This window comes from Macrobrachium nipponense, chromosome 42 (assembly GCF_015104395.2).
Source record: "Macrobrachium nipponense isolate FS-2020 chromosome 42, ASM1510439v2, whole genome shotgun sequence".
Lineage (NCBI taxonomy): Eukaryota > Metazoa > Arthropoda > Malacostraca > Decapoda > Palaemonidae > Macrobrachium > Macrobrachium nipponense.
The window spans coordinates 31,208,920-31,224,313 of record NC_061103.1 but is presented as its reverse complement, the minus strand read 5'-3'; the positions used below and the strand labels follow the sequence as shown (position 1 = coordinate 31,224,313).

Sequence of the window (15,394 nt, the reverse complement as noted above, 5' to 3'; positions counted from 1 at the left end):
AATGAGAAAGCTTTCTTTCGTCAAATTGGAGTCTGTGCCCTTGTACTGAAAAAAAAAACTTTGTGGTTAGGGCCAGTAAATGGACTTCAATACGTAATAAATATTACCATTACACAGGAGAGCAAGACAATTATTCTACAACATATAGTACATATAGTATATTAGCAATACAATCTACATGAACATACTGTGCTCAGGCACATACGAACACACACATCACACACACAAACGTGTACGTATATATATATATATATATATATATATATATATATATATATATATATATATATATAATCTATTATCATCATCCAAACATTTGAAAGTTGCAGTACATAATACGTTCATGTGTTTTTTTTATACACGATGCCTTAAAGCTATCACAATCTAATTCTGAGATAATAATGTGTGTTGCTCACTAGTAAAACTTCAAATTTTGAAGTCGGAACTCCAATCCTCATTACTAAGCAGAAGTAACAGCTCAATAAGTAGCCATATTTTGTAAGCTTCACTTCAAAGACACTTCGGTCTACCTGCGTATTCCTACACTGTTTTGCCGTGTTTAGTACTAGCCCGTCGGGGTCAGATGTCCCTAAAGTAGCACGAAGGGTTGTTGTTGTTTGAGATTAAGCTGGCCTTATGCCAGCCTCGGGGATCAAATGTGGTAATAGGCACTTAGGGACATTTGACCCCTGACGGGCTAGTACTAAACACGGCGAAACAGCGTAGAAACACGCAGGTAGACCACCTACTATAGCAGCACCAACGCTTAATAACGTGTGAAAGGTGTGTTAACTTGTAGAGCCTCCATGTTTGTTCAATTAGGGGTAATTTCAAGGGGAGCAACACCAACAATTTCCGTGAGGCAACGATACCAAATCTGAATCTTTAGGACGTATTTTTAACAGCAAAAACAGTCTTACAAAAGAACTTTACATTTCCTTGGGAGGTGTATACTGACTCTACGGTAACCGTTCCTAGTGACTTTGGAAAGCGCCTAATGGTGCAGTCCTCAATACGCGACTTACAATTCGTCAAGTTTCCCAGAGTAGCTTGGAAATCTTGACATTAAGGAACCTTATTTTTAGAGAGCGCGTTTTAAACCGTTGAAAAGGCGTTTGCAGGTAACCGTAATTGCTGAACAAATGTTACAAGGGCATGAAATATCAAAACGCTATGCATTACCTAGGTCTAGGAGAATGTGTAATACTACGTAGTATAATCTACGTTTTTTTTTTAATATTATTAACAGAGCTTAACACTCTCCCAAACATATTTTCAGCAGGTACTTTGTTCGTCTTCAAGTGCGTCTGTGTGTGCGCGCACACGCTTGTTGCGTCTAACTTCTGAATTACTACACACACTACCATAAATTCTACATGTGACAAACGTAACTCCAGTGAACGGGCGAGAACAGGGAGCAGAAGAGGCTGGTTGCCCAATTTATCTGTCAATCCACCACTAGCCGACTTTTGGTGACAGACATCTGTTCGTCATGGCTCTAGAGTCTAGAGTCTAGAAGGAATCGGGATGGTTTCTGTTCCGCTCTGGAGAGCGTCATTAGATGGCGTCGATTGATATGAGTCTATGTGATTCTGATTTTCTCGATCGTGATGTTTGTCGTTCGCTCTTACAATATCATATACTTATACTTATTCACAATCACATAAGATATATATATATATATATATATATATATATATATATATATATATATATATATATATATCCTAACGATCTATGGAGGCGAAATAACTGTACCTTTGGAAAGTTGGCACAAAAAAATTCAGTCAATCATTCTAATAACAAACGCCATTTTCGATCAATGAGGGCTGTCTGCTACACTAAAAGCATACATACATCAACACATCTATATATATATATATCTATATATATATCTATCTATATATATATATATATCTAATATATATATATAATTACAGAAAAAAACAAGTAAATACGTGTTGAAGTTTCTTCCTCGCAATCGAGTTTCCTGTACAGCGTATAATCAAGGCCACCGAAAACAAATCTATCTTTCGGTGGTTGCGGTATAATGCTGTATAAGCCGAGGCCCATGAAACTTTAACCACAGCCCGATCGTGACCTGGCCTATATCGTTGCCAGACGCACGATTATAGGTAATTTTACCATTAAATAAAATAAAAATTACTGGGGGCTAGAGGGCTGCAATTTAGTGTGTTTGAAGATTGGAGGGTGGGTGATCAACATACCAATATGCAGCCCTCTAGCCCTCTAGTAGTTTTTAAGATCTGAGGGCGGACAGAAAAAAGTGCGGAAGGATAAAAAAAAAAAAAAAAATAACAATTACTTCCTCTCACAGAAAACCTCAACTCCAACAACGTGTTATGGCTTATGAAGATTAAAGTTAATTGACGCAAATATAAAAAAAAAAACCTTAAAAGACACTTATATCTTTAAAAAAAAGAAAAAAAAGGGGAGATATGCCAACACGATATCACAGCGATGTTTGTTGCTCGCCTTTACTTTCACAGTCATCCATCTGGTGTCTTCCTATAAATTCAGCGGGTGACAGGGTGAATGGATGCTGATGGGGGGGATGGGGTACAAGAAGATAAGGAGGAAGGGTAACGCAGAGAAGGGAGGTGAAAGGGTTACGATAATGTTTGTTGTTCTTTCTGAAAAATAAATGTAATCACCTTGCCTCTGGAACGGACGGGATGCATTGTACTTTCAGTACAACAATTGGGGTGATTTTTTCCATGTCACTTCGCGCGCTAGACAAGAGATGAGTAGCAGGTAGTATCCATATTCCAAAGGCAATTCCAGGCATAAGTAAAAGACCTGAGAGGTTAAACACCTAAGACTATTTTTCTACACGACCACAAACTGAATCTGTTTCAAGAGGTCGTTTGCAATAATGTTTAGTACCAGAGTCTATTCCTCTAAAGTAAGCAGGCTGAAAATAGCTCCATTTTACGAATGTTTACACCAAATACTTGCTCCTTTACAGCAATCTGATAACCAGTGCTTCTATTATATTAACCAGCCTACTATTACTGCTAGTACTACTAGAAGCAGTATAACAGCAGGTGCTGAAAAAAAAAAACATGCGCCTACATTTCCTATCGCAACTTTCATCTTCCATATCATGCTAGCTAACAATTACCAATCCCTTCGCAATTACATAGACCTATCACATCCCATTAACGTTCTATTCGTCTACAATCAAAAGCATAAAAGCTTTCTAGCAATAAGACGTCGCATGTAATACGTTATCTCAGAAACCACAATCGTTCTCCCGGACCAAATGCAGACTGCCAGTATGCTGGGACCAGGTGGAAACACCATTAGGAACTTGCAAAATGTTAATAGTGCTTGCTCGTAAGTTCTTACGCCTTAAATCTTATATTCTTGTTACATATTAATAACTGTTCTAAATGTACAGTTGCATAACAAAGTTGTTAAAGAGAGCGCACTCAAAAATTGCCCTCATAAAACAAGCAAAACTTGGTCCATATAATGCTAAAATATACAAAGCCTTCCACGACCCTAAATCAACACACACACGCGCACAAATTAATTATTGAAATTATAACAAAACTCCCAACTTGCGACAATGAAGAAAGAATTTATGAAGCTTTAAAATACTGCTATCTGAGAAATCCAGGAAATAGGATAACTGCCATCCTCATCCTGTCAATCAGAAAAGAAACGCTCTCCCAGGGCCGGAAGCCTAGCTCGTTCAATCTTCAACTGCCTCACTTCCTTGGACCGAATGTGTCTAGCCATTTCATAAACAACACAGAAAACCTCTAATTAATTTAGCAAATAAACATATATTTATTGGCGAGTTAACCTTGGTCATTTTCTGAATTTGAACATGAACTCTGACATTATTCGTTTCCAAGATCAAGCAGGTAAATATAACAAAATACTGACTAGTCCTGACAACTGTAGTATAGTTGCATGAGAGCGAAGGCAATCACACTGGTAGGCGGGAAAATAGGGCCTGCAACTTCACACGGTTTGTAAATAGGGCCTGCAACTTCACACGGTTTGTAAATAAGTTTCTGCAGAACCTCAAGACTCTCTCTATCTCTCTCATAACCGCACACACACACAATAAATATATAAAACTTGGTAATATACAGACAAACTAAAAGAAAACAGTATGAAAAAAAAAAAATAGGGCTTAAACATGATGGACCGAACCGAGCAGCCTTAAATCTTCAAGAAGAGAGAGAAAATTCATCTTTTTTTTTTTTTATCTAATGGATGACCTATAACAGTATTACGGAAAAATACATCACCACTGAAATATTCAAAACTCAACGATCTGAATAACCAACAAATTTTCAAGCTTGTGGTTTTGTTGTTGTTGTTGTTGTTGTCTGGTAATGGAGCTGATTCCAACCTAAAAAACAATAATTAGTCAACATATTTCAGCTGCATCTGTTCTGATGAAAATAAACCGACAATAATTGACGCTGACATCACGCAACTGTATTTAAATGTAATCACTATAGTAGTGACTTATTAACTTTCATCTATTAAATTGACCTACTTCAAGTTTCATTAAAAACAGATATGAAAGGAAAAGGAAGATGAATAACAATAATGAATCACAAAAATGACCCTGAAGAAGGCCAATGTAAATAAATACAGAAGGAAAATAAAAACTGATTCTCAGGTTATATGCCTCCAAGTTCAACATAAGTCTACACCAAATCTAGCAACACTTGGATTCAACAGACATATGTACCATATATTGTGTCTTTTCGATATTCCAGCAAGTACTTCAGGATAAGATTGCTAGATCCATTTCCTTTGCTAATAAAGCTTCATTCATTCCTTCCTAGTTAACTAACAAATTTCTTACAAATCCTACGAAAAAGCACAAAAATGATGGTACCAATATTAAGATGCACACGGGACATAATGGACGTTCCTCAATTAAATAATCGAATTCAGTACTGTTCAAGTGTCTTTGAACTGTGAGGATAAGCCTAGAAAGTGTAGCCGGTCAATTGCTCTTCGCTTCTCCACCACAGTGAAGAAGCGAACATGTGTTTCAAATGACTACAAGGACTCGCCAAGATTTAAAACTAGTGTTCATTGCCGGTTAGTGTTTTACACTCAGCTCATAAAAATGACATGTAACCGAGGGCCTGTTTCTTACTTTTTACAACCGCAATTTTTTTTCTTTGTTCTGAAACATAACCAACTTTTTTAATAATTTCACTTTCCGCCGCACTTTTTCCACTTCCTTTTTTCGTAACTTAAAAATCTTCTTTTCAGTCATTTCACTTTCCTCTAAAAATATACTTTTTTTATTTTTTATTTTTATTTTATTTTATTTATTTATTTTTTTTTTTTATCTGACGTTCTTGACTTTTCTGTACCACAAATCACTTCATTTCCCACATTAACATTTCAATCGTCAAACATCAAAATTTTCCTTAACAGGGAGGGGTGGATCTTAAGTAAACAAGACTGCGGTAGTTTTCTATCACATTTGATAAAGAATTAAAAGCGTAAAATACTGGTTCTACATCGCATCAGCTTCCCTGATGAGATGTAGAACCAAACTGATAAATACGTTAAAAATTATCTTGATACGAGTGAAGTCTACTTGCATTTTTGTATTTACTGTATTTTTGTATCTATCTTTGCGGATGTTCAATCAATTACAGCCTTGCAATCGTGCCTGCTTAACCGAAGGTCATTAAACCTTTCCTCAATGGCAGCTGATATCAACATCTGTGCGTCTATTAGTGAGTCATATGGTAGCAGATTAGGTTGTCATAAACTGAACTGTGGACTGTATCATTGTCACTGTATTATTGATTTCCCTAAGTTGCTGTTCTATTGAGGAAGCAATCATGCACATTTTCCTGATTTTGGTGCTCTGTTCTCGGCTGTCAAATAGCGCCTGTATATTGCAACCATTCTATGTAAGGGATTTTAACTAACCCATGTGTTTCTATATCGGGAAGCATTCTACAAAAATTGGTGCCCTTTTGACTTTCCAGTGCGAATAAGCAAACGAAATAATTATTATAAAAGCGGTATTGCGAAGATACTTTCAATCTTCCAAATTAATTCTCGGTTAACTTTTCTCTCAATATTAGCATTCGCTTCTACTTAGAATGAAAAACACAAATGACGTATCTTCCCAGGGATCAGAAAAATGCCCCTTTAGAGTATTTTCCGTCTAAAAGTATTCTAGCAATTATTCAATACTACGGATAACGATCGTACAGTCCGCATACACTAGATTCTATCCGGAGTTATATTTACACAAATTGTAAGTTGTCCATTCACTGTTTTAGCATGAGAACAATTCTCAAAAATTTTATATATACTCTTGCGCAAGCGACGCTGAAATGAAATAAGTATTGTACTGGAAATTTCATTCCTCATCATAGCCCAAGGGTATTCAACTATCAAAGCTGTGTTCTAGAACGTAAAAATTACTTAAGATCAAGGTCCAGAGAATAAAGAAAATATGAACAGTAACACTCCAGAGTTATTATGGTTAATAATAGATGAAATTTCAGAACTACCGACAAAACTCTGATCTTAACAACTGTCTTTTTAAAGATACTTTATAGTCATAAGACATATTCGCCTATATTTTATGGTGTAAAGTATTCTAATCAAAATTTAGCCACTTAAGAATTTTAGTCTTAAGAAATATTCGCGTATATTTTATGCTGCAAAGGTTTCCAATAAAAATTTAACTACTTATGAGGTAGAACTCTCCTAGCTCATACAAGTCATAATTACAACGATATTGTTATTACAGGACAACAACAACAGCCAGACAAACTCCCACAACTCGATGACTTCGAAGTGGAGAACATTTCCCTGACTACCTCCGCAATCGACACTGGTTGGTGGAAATCTCTCCCGTGTCAGACGGACGGAAGACACACCACCAACGGACTGACAGACAGCAAATATGACGAAGACGGGGCATTCGCTAGACAGCTTGGGGAAAGTCGTGCAGAAAACACTGCAAAAATCGTGACGTTACCGATGGGAGGTGAAATTCTTCCTGGCGCCAAAACGCCACCAAACAGAACCGAGGCCACCGACAGAACTGGGTCTAACGAATTCAAATCGCATCTGCCGTTTGCCAAACACGATCTTACCCCAGACAACTTCGAAGATACGTTTTTTGAAAAGATTTCTAATTTATTCATAAATAACGAAAAACGTCTAAAGAGAAGTCTGTACTACGGATTGAAAGTCGGCGTGTTACCAAGTAACTTCAGGTATAAATCACTAGACCATCAAAGTGCGGAAAGCCAGAGACCAAGACAGGCACAGATGAACAGACGGACAGAACGCAGAGACAGACGGTTCCAAGACGGAGGAACAGACAGAGTGACTCACTGGACAAATAACAAGGAAGGAGCATATCAAAGTAGGCTAAGAACAGACACGTTTTACTAACGACGTTAATACTTTGTATCCAAATATCTTTGAGAGTTAATTTTTGTATGAGTTATATATCATTATTACTTTTGAAGTGTTAAATCTCCCCTTTAAAGACCACTTACAATAAGCAGTCCAACACTACGTATACCACTCGGACGAAATGATGCATTTTATTTTTAACCCTTAAAAAATAATAAATAACCGTATTAGTAATAGTAATAGATGGCATTTCCCTTTGAAACGGCTCCTTATCTCGCTCTATTTCTCCTTTGCTCGTTTTGTTATCTCCAATATCATATATTTTTTTATATACAAATTCCTTTTATTTTCAATTTGCCATAACATGAGTTACTCACTCTCCATTTCGACAGGGTGAAAGAAAGAGAGAACGCATATAGACGTATGTTCGGTTCCGCTCACGAGATTCCATTAGGCCGAGTGTATGCATAACATTCCATTAACCCCGCGGTAAGAATATGAGACAGCAGATGGTCCCACAGGTACACAAGGCCCTTCGTAATGATCTTGGAACCCACACCATAAACGCGGACAAAGCGCTCTTCCCTGACCAAAAGCGTCAGAGCACTTCCACGTTGAGAAACTACGGAGTCAATCCTGGCAATTTGGAGCGAGCGTTTTATACGCCATAAGAAGGGCTGCCGACGGCTCAGGAATGGAAAGTAGTTTGGATTCTGTGTCACTTAATGAATAAAAGGGGGCATGGTAGTTGAACAAGAAATTTTATTGATAAATAGAGTATGCGGATGATAGGAACGTCGGGGAGGGGGGATGATTCTTTGGAAAGCATGATATACTTAGACCAGAAAATCGAAACTCATTAAATGGCATTTCATTATCATACAAAATATTTGCATTATCAAATTATATACCGCAGAAACAGTCTCATTTCAATTATTGGTACTATTCCAGTATACAAAAAGACAGGTCCTACACGCAAAACCGCTGAAGCCAAAGTAGTGTTTAAAAGCAAAGACAGTGAAAAGTATTTTCTTTGGGGTACAAATACACATAAGTAGTACTTGGCAACGGTCGTTTCCTTTAGAGCATTACCTGCGGCTTTAGCTGGTGATATATACGTTCTATCTATATATATATATATATAATATTATATATATATATAGATAATGTATACATATATATATAACATATATATATTAAATATATATATAATATATAGTATAATATATATATACATTATATATATAAATATATATATAATAATATATATAAGATATATATATAATATGATATATATATATATTATATATATACACACTATATATATATATATATATATACACATTCAATATTTTCACATAAGTATAATAACAATAAAAAAAAAACAAAAAAGAACTATATTAGTATAAAAATGAGGGGCAAATATACATAGAACTCACAATTAAGACAAAATTGTCCTTCCTGATATGCAAGTTTATTTTACTGCTGATTTCCCCTACGACTACTTCATTAGGGCCAAGACTATTCAAGTACTACTCATATGACACTAAACAACAACTTAGTCTCCTTGCTGGAGGAAAGTAATTTCAACTGACAACTCAAGGCAACTTTCCATTAACCTTCATAAAAATGCAATAAAATCTGAAGAACCAAGAGACGTACCTTGTGGGATACCATACAAATCCTGCCAGTCATTCAGTACCTCTTCTACTTAAAATATTTCCAAACAGCACTTGTTAGTATACCATAAGTAACTGGAATGTAAGACATGGATGTGTAAGTCCAACAAAAATTATATTTTATAAATTCTATTATTTCTGTGGTTGAACTGACTTTATGAATTAAAAAATATCCAATAGACAGGTAAAAAAAACAAGACCTTGAGAGTAGTGTGAACTTACTAACTAAACTCAGAAACTACAGTGCACAGCCTTGAAAAAATTTGAACTTGCTTTTACAGATTTTTAAACTTCATGCAGAACCAATATTGAGTTTGGCAAAATTAATTATATTTAGCAAAAGCATTCAATGGCTTAATGGTGAAACTACTACTTATCTATGATTTAATAGATAAGTTTTCAAAACATTAATAGGATGGTTAAATCTGACAGTTCTGGGTAATCATATGAACCCCTTTCTTCATGTTTCATGTATAGCCACATCTTACTGCAATACAGCTGCATTCCTCAAGCAACTTACAATTACTTTTTAAAGCTAAAAGAAAACTATTTTAATTACATCATATTCCAATTAAAGTGATCCTTATTCTTTTTTTTCAGGTACAAAAGGGGCTGATGAAGAGGCAACAGGTGAACCTCATACCCCTGAACTTACTGCTGAAGAATCTGCATCAGCACCAATTTTCGTAACAATCGTTCAGCGGCACAAAGAAGCTGATTATTTCATTGATAATCATCATCCCTACCATTCTCCTCCTCCTCCTCCTCCCCCACCCCCTGTATACCACCCAGAGCCACACTACCATCCTCATCCTCCTCTGAAATACCATCCAACACCTGAATACTATCCTCCTCCTCCTCACCCCCCTCCTCCTTTAGACTACTACCACTATGAGAAAGAATCCAAATACTATCATGCCTCAGACTACCATGAACCCAGCTACCACAAGCCAAAGTTTGTCCATGATATCAAATACGTGGAAGAACACGAGCATTATCCTCCACCACCTCCACCTCTACCACTCCCCAAACATGAAAAGGGCCACCACTATGCCCCTCCCGTATATCACGCAAAGAGTTACCATGAAACTAAGGTTCAACATGACTATGTCCCTCCACCTCCTCCACCACCTAAAGTTTACCATGAACCAGTGATCGTACACAAGGGGCACCATCATAAAAAAGATTATTATATCCCTGAGCCTGAATATCATCATCCTGCTCCCACCACATATGAATACAGTGTAAAAATATATGATAGAAAAGATGACTTTGAACCAGAATACTATGATCTTCCTAAAGCTTACCATCCGGGATACGAAGAGCCAATAAAAGAAGTAAAGCACGAATACAAAAAGGGCTCAAGATCATTTGAGCACAGTATCAGCAAACTTCCTCCAGTACACATTGTCGCTGACGATCTGTATGATCCACCACCACCTCATGGATTCATCAAGGCCAAATACGAGACACCCGCATCATATTCACCGCCACATCACCACAGGTACAATAAAGATCATCCCTTACCCAAAACGTCTTATCACACCACACACTACAAAGATTCAGTCCCTGTCCCTCCTCCCCTTCCTCCTCCCCCAGAGTTAACTGAAGACAGTTATGAAGTCCCATTGCCAGCTCCCCTTCCATCCCTTGAAGATGTAGATCCTCTTATCTTTGATCCAATCCTCCCATATAATGAGTACTTCGAAGATGCCTCCAGAATTGCGGTAGGTGATGAGTTTCCTTCTTCAGATCTTCCCAACACTCCCTTACCCAGAGAATACCCTTTCCTGTTTGATTTAGACCCAAAAAAGCACTACAGCTCACAGATACCAAATGTACACACATCCATAACTAATACACCCAAACTAACTTTTACTTATTATCCACCAACTTTTCCAGCTGAAGAGGAAGCAGAAGAAGAAGAAGAGGATTCATTACAACAAGGTCTGACCACTGCTTCTATGTATTCTAATCCAAAGCTCCACACCTCAGTCAGCACTGGTATCCCCGTAACTCTTTCCAGTACTGCCCAATCTTCACCAACCCTTACTACAGCATCCGAGTCTGTTCCACCTAAACCAAGAGTAACAGAACCATCAACGGGCACTCAGCAACCATTAACAACAGTTGTAAGTGTTCTGAATTTCCCAGAAACAGACACAAGCACTCCATCTTCTGCTATGACCATAATGACATCAATAGTAACTACCAACAATATACTTACAGAAAAAACAACAGACTCAGTTATAGAACTGTCACCTAACGCGACAGATGAGACAGACTTACCGAAATCAGTCACAGAATTAACAACACTGGAAAGCCTGCCAAGAGAATTTACAACACTAGACATGACTGACTTTCAATCAACAATTAATGCTGATATTTCAACAACAACTGACTCACAAGACTTAGATATAACAGTTTCTAATGAGGGATTATTAGCAGACTCATTACATATTGAAACTTCAGAGACAACTACTATACCAAGCATACCTACAACCAATAATGTATTAAATGGAATTGACAGAAGTGAGCAGGTAACAAGACCAACTTCCTTAAAAGACCTTCAGAAAATTAGAGTTACAGAGCAAACAATCATAAATGGAAAACAACTTCAGAAGGCACCTGACCTACTCCGATTATTTTTCTCAACACGTCCCCCAGCATTAAAGTTTTCACTACCACTGCCTTCAGAAATCAGTTCAAAAGACAGGAACACACTCAGAAGTTTTTTCTTTCCTGAAAGCCCCCAATCAACACCAAAAAAGTCAATTCTTGCCGAAGAAATAAATGATGGTAGTGTTAGAAGAGGAAGTCATGGAAAGACAAACACAAACACTGAAAACCAAGGACAACTGTCTAATCTGGGACTTAAGTTTAATCCCAGCCCTGGAAAGGAGTTGTCTTCGAACTCTGCAACAGAAGATTTTCAACCTATTCCAGCACCATTACAACTTGTGACAAATAAAACCTCCATATCATTTCCTGAGACTAATGGTACAGAATTTGGAATAGACGCAGGGCTTTTAGAACCATCAGACACAAATCCAACACAAGATATGTATAGCTCTAACCAAACTTCCCCTATCCTAAACATGTATGACACAAGACCAATGTCAGGTTCTAAACTTGTGCAAGGAAACATGTACTACTCAGCACCCACACAGGTAACGAACATGTATGGTTCTTATACACAGGGAGAAACGTATGGTTTAAATATGTATGCATACAAACAAAAACCACCCAAACGAAAGAGAAATAAAATAAAGTTTCCTTTGTGGAATTTATTCTGGAGACGGTCTAACACAGATTCATACAATATAGATGGAGGAGGGAATCTCCCAGTGCACTTCCAACTATAAATATGTACATAACTTTATTTAACGATCATTTGCAACAAACAAGCCAGTTTTGAAATCATAACAAACTTTGAATTTATTGCAGTTCATGTGACATTCACAAATTGCATTCAATTCAAAAAACTTTCTGTGCATTATAACATATTGCTCAGTTTGCTACACAACCTACAGTACAATAATTTTGCTCATTCTAAATGTAGTAAGGGGTTGGAATGAGTGGAGATGGATTCAGTTCTTGCTTCCTTAATTGTCTTTTTCAAATGTTTCTGTTTCAAAATTACTCCTTGTAGGGTTAAGATCACGACTACTAATCTAGTCTGAAAGTAACTTAAAGTTTTCAAGATATCTACACTTGTATAAAGAATTATGAGTTCACATCAAACCATCCACAGCCTTATCCTTTCACTTCAGTTCTAAGTGTATCCATTTACCCACACTCACTAATGATGATAATGATTTTGCTACTGGGCAGTGAGAGACCTTCCTCTGTAGTATATCAGTTCTTTGTCCCTCTTACCCTCATTATTAAAAAAGTTTTAATTATACCTTTCACACCTTGAATAGTAATTTGATGCTATTACATAGAACCAATTTGCACCATATGAAGTTTTTTTTATGAGCTTTTGCAAGTAAATTTTTGTCTTAACCAATTTGCCACTACTCCTTCAGCCACCAACATTTAAGCCTCCAAAACACTGTAGCCTGCTAGTCTGGAGAAGACATTACGAGTACTGTATACATTCTATTGTATTTATCGAGGGCTTCACTCTCCCAAATCTCATGCTCATGAGGTTCTAACTCTAGTTACTTGTACTATCTTCAGGCATAATTTATTAGACAAGTAAAATGTATGGTGACCTGAAAATGGCAGCCTACTCTTTTCTCTTACCTAAAGAAGGCCTCGTTTAAAGCATGTAATACGTACCTTCCTTCCAAGCCTTCCATTTTCTGCTGGGAAGTTAATTACTGACTTCTCTGCTTATCCTATCTTTGGCCAACCCTTGTTGCTTTTATCCATGCAAATTATTGCTCCAAAATTATAGCTGATCCTCAGATCAAATTCTCCATTCCCTTTTTGCCCAGTACGTATGTCATTCCTGAGACAGATTTACTCAGCTGCAAGTTTTGCCACTGGAAAAATGTATGAATGCTTCTACTCTCTATGATGGACTGCTGATAAATTTGGATACAATACATTTTTATTTGATCACATCATATGACCCATAACTACAGGCAGTCCCCATGTTACGACGGGGGTTCCGTTCTTGAGACGTGTTATAAGCTGAAAATCGCCGTAAGCTGAAAATCGTCAAAAATCCTAAGAAAACTTACTTTTAATGCTTTGGGTGCATTAAAAACTATGTAAACTGCATTCTTATTGAATTTTTCATCAAAAAAAACTGTCAAATATTGATTATTTTGCGTTTTTGGAGTCATATTTCTTCTGCCAGATCAGCATTGGAGGCATCATAACCCTGGAACATATGTCGTAAACCTGGAAATAATTTCTGATAAATATAATTGAAAAGTGCTGTAACCTAGAAACGTCGTAAGCCTAACCCGTCGTAAGCCGGGGACTGCCTGTATTCCATATGTCTCATCACATAAAAGGACATTAGGTTCTCTGCGGCAATCATTTGTTTCTGTAAAAATACTCTTTTGTGCAAATTCATGTTTTTTAGATAACAACCACTGGGTACTCAGAGCTTTCTAATCATTCTTCTCTAACTGGATGCAAAGGTTTTCCAAAAGTAAAGCTCAGCACCAATGGAGACAAGACCACTTTAGTTAGTGGGGATCAATAGTTGAGAATCTGAACTGAAGTATACGGCTATCTAAGGCAATGGCAGGTACTGTATGTATGAAAAATTAATAGTTCAAAAATTATTATTTTTTTAATTTTACATATATGTGCATGGTACATTAGAAGCAATCACATACCTAGTCTGAAATTATTAAAATATGAAGTGCTAACTACAAAAAAATACTACTTGAACTTATCAACTATTTAGACGACATCTATATATTTGACATCCTCTAAAAATGTCCTTTTATTTAGTGTTACAGTGCTTAACAGTTGGGTGAAAGAACGGATTCAATGAATACAAAACTTTGTTAAAAAATATCAACTTTTCTTCAAGAAATATTACATTCTCTATTCTCATCCCTTTAATTCCCCCAAAAATGCCTTGATGCATCATTAGTCATAGTCTAAGTTGTTATATGGAGAAGACATACTGTGCCTTCCTATAAATTGTCTTACCTACTTGACATGCATAGTTGTGACTTATGACCAGTTAGGTAATGATAATTTCCTTCCAGGTTTAAACATACATAAACATTACAGTAATTAGATTCCTTATCAAAGACAAATACTAATTGTTGATGGTATTTGAAATGTTTCAACCAAAACATTCTTAATTCCCTTGGCAATTATGTATTCATCTCAAATAATGCAAGTTAAAAAAGGTCCTAATTCAAAGAAAATGTCCTAACTTTCATTACAATCACCTAACAATTCCAAGCACTAAATCTATGAACTGTATGTAGTATTTGGAAAGCTTAAGTTAAAACCTAATACAGGAAGGTTAATAGGTCTTCACTACCATGTCAATCACTCAAATTTCACATACTGCATCAATGAAGTCTTAATATTATATCTTAAATTATTAGAAGCCTAATAGCATCCATATTTTTCAACCTGCATCCTCCAGCTTCATAATGTTAGCTAGATATTTTTTTAATAAAATTATTTAATATAAGTTTCTTTATTCATCCTGACAAGCAAGTTTAAGTGATGATGATGACAGTACTGTGTACTGTATGTGCTTCAAATATGAGATTTCCTGATACATATCTACTTATCTAAAATACATACAATGCATTACTATACAGTTTCAGATAATATTCTTGTATAAAATTAGGTTACATCTTCCAAAATAGTTATTT

The 15,394-nt window shown here is 36.3% G+C and overlaps 2 protein-coding genes across 2 annotated transcripts in view; one reads left to right on the top strand and one right to left on the bottom strand.

Moving 5' to 3' along the window:
* Window positions 1-9,158, bottom strand: part of LOC135213049 (calpain-D-like) — a 104,784-nt gene extending 95,626 nt beyond the window's left edge. Inside the window, exon 1 of the mRNA XM_064246880.1 lies at window positions 9,067-9,158. The gene's annotated coding sequence lies outside the window, so the exon portion shown is untranslated. The remainder of the gene's footprint in view (window positions 1-9,066) is intronic.
* Window positions 3,287-15,207, top strand: LOC135213317 (uncharacterized). The gene is made up of 4 exons (XM_064247298.1): window positions 3,287-3,360; window positions 6,738-7,411; window positions 9,684-10,810; window positions 10,986-15,207. The coding sequence occupies exons 1-4, from the start codon at window positions 3,287-3,289 to the stop codon at window positions 11,034-11,036; spliced, it is 1,926 nt and encodes a 641-aa protein (XP_064103368.1). The 3' UTR covers window positions 11,037-15,207.
* Window positions 15,208-15,394: the final 187 nt, after the last annotated feature.

Bases quoted from the DNA above. Each gene is read 5' to 3' on its own strand.
- LOC135213317 (XM_064247298.1), top strand. From the start codon at position 3,287: ATGCAGACTGCCAGTATGCTGGGACCAGGTGGAAACACCATTAGGAAC. The intron at 7,412-9,683 runs GTAGGCTAAGAA...CTTTTTTTTCAG, and splicing joins CAAGGAAGGAGCATATCAAA to GTACAAAAGGGGCTGATGAA. The intron at 10,811-10,985 runs GTAGGTGATGAG...CAACTTTTCCAG, and splicing joins AAGATGCCTCCAGAATTGCG to CTGAAGAGGAAGCAGAAGAA.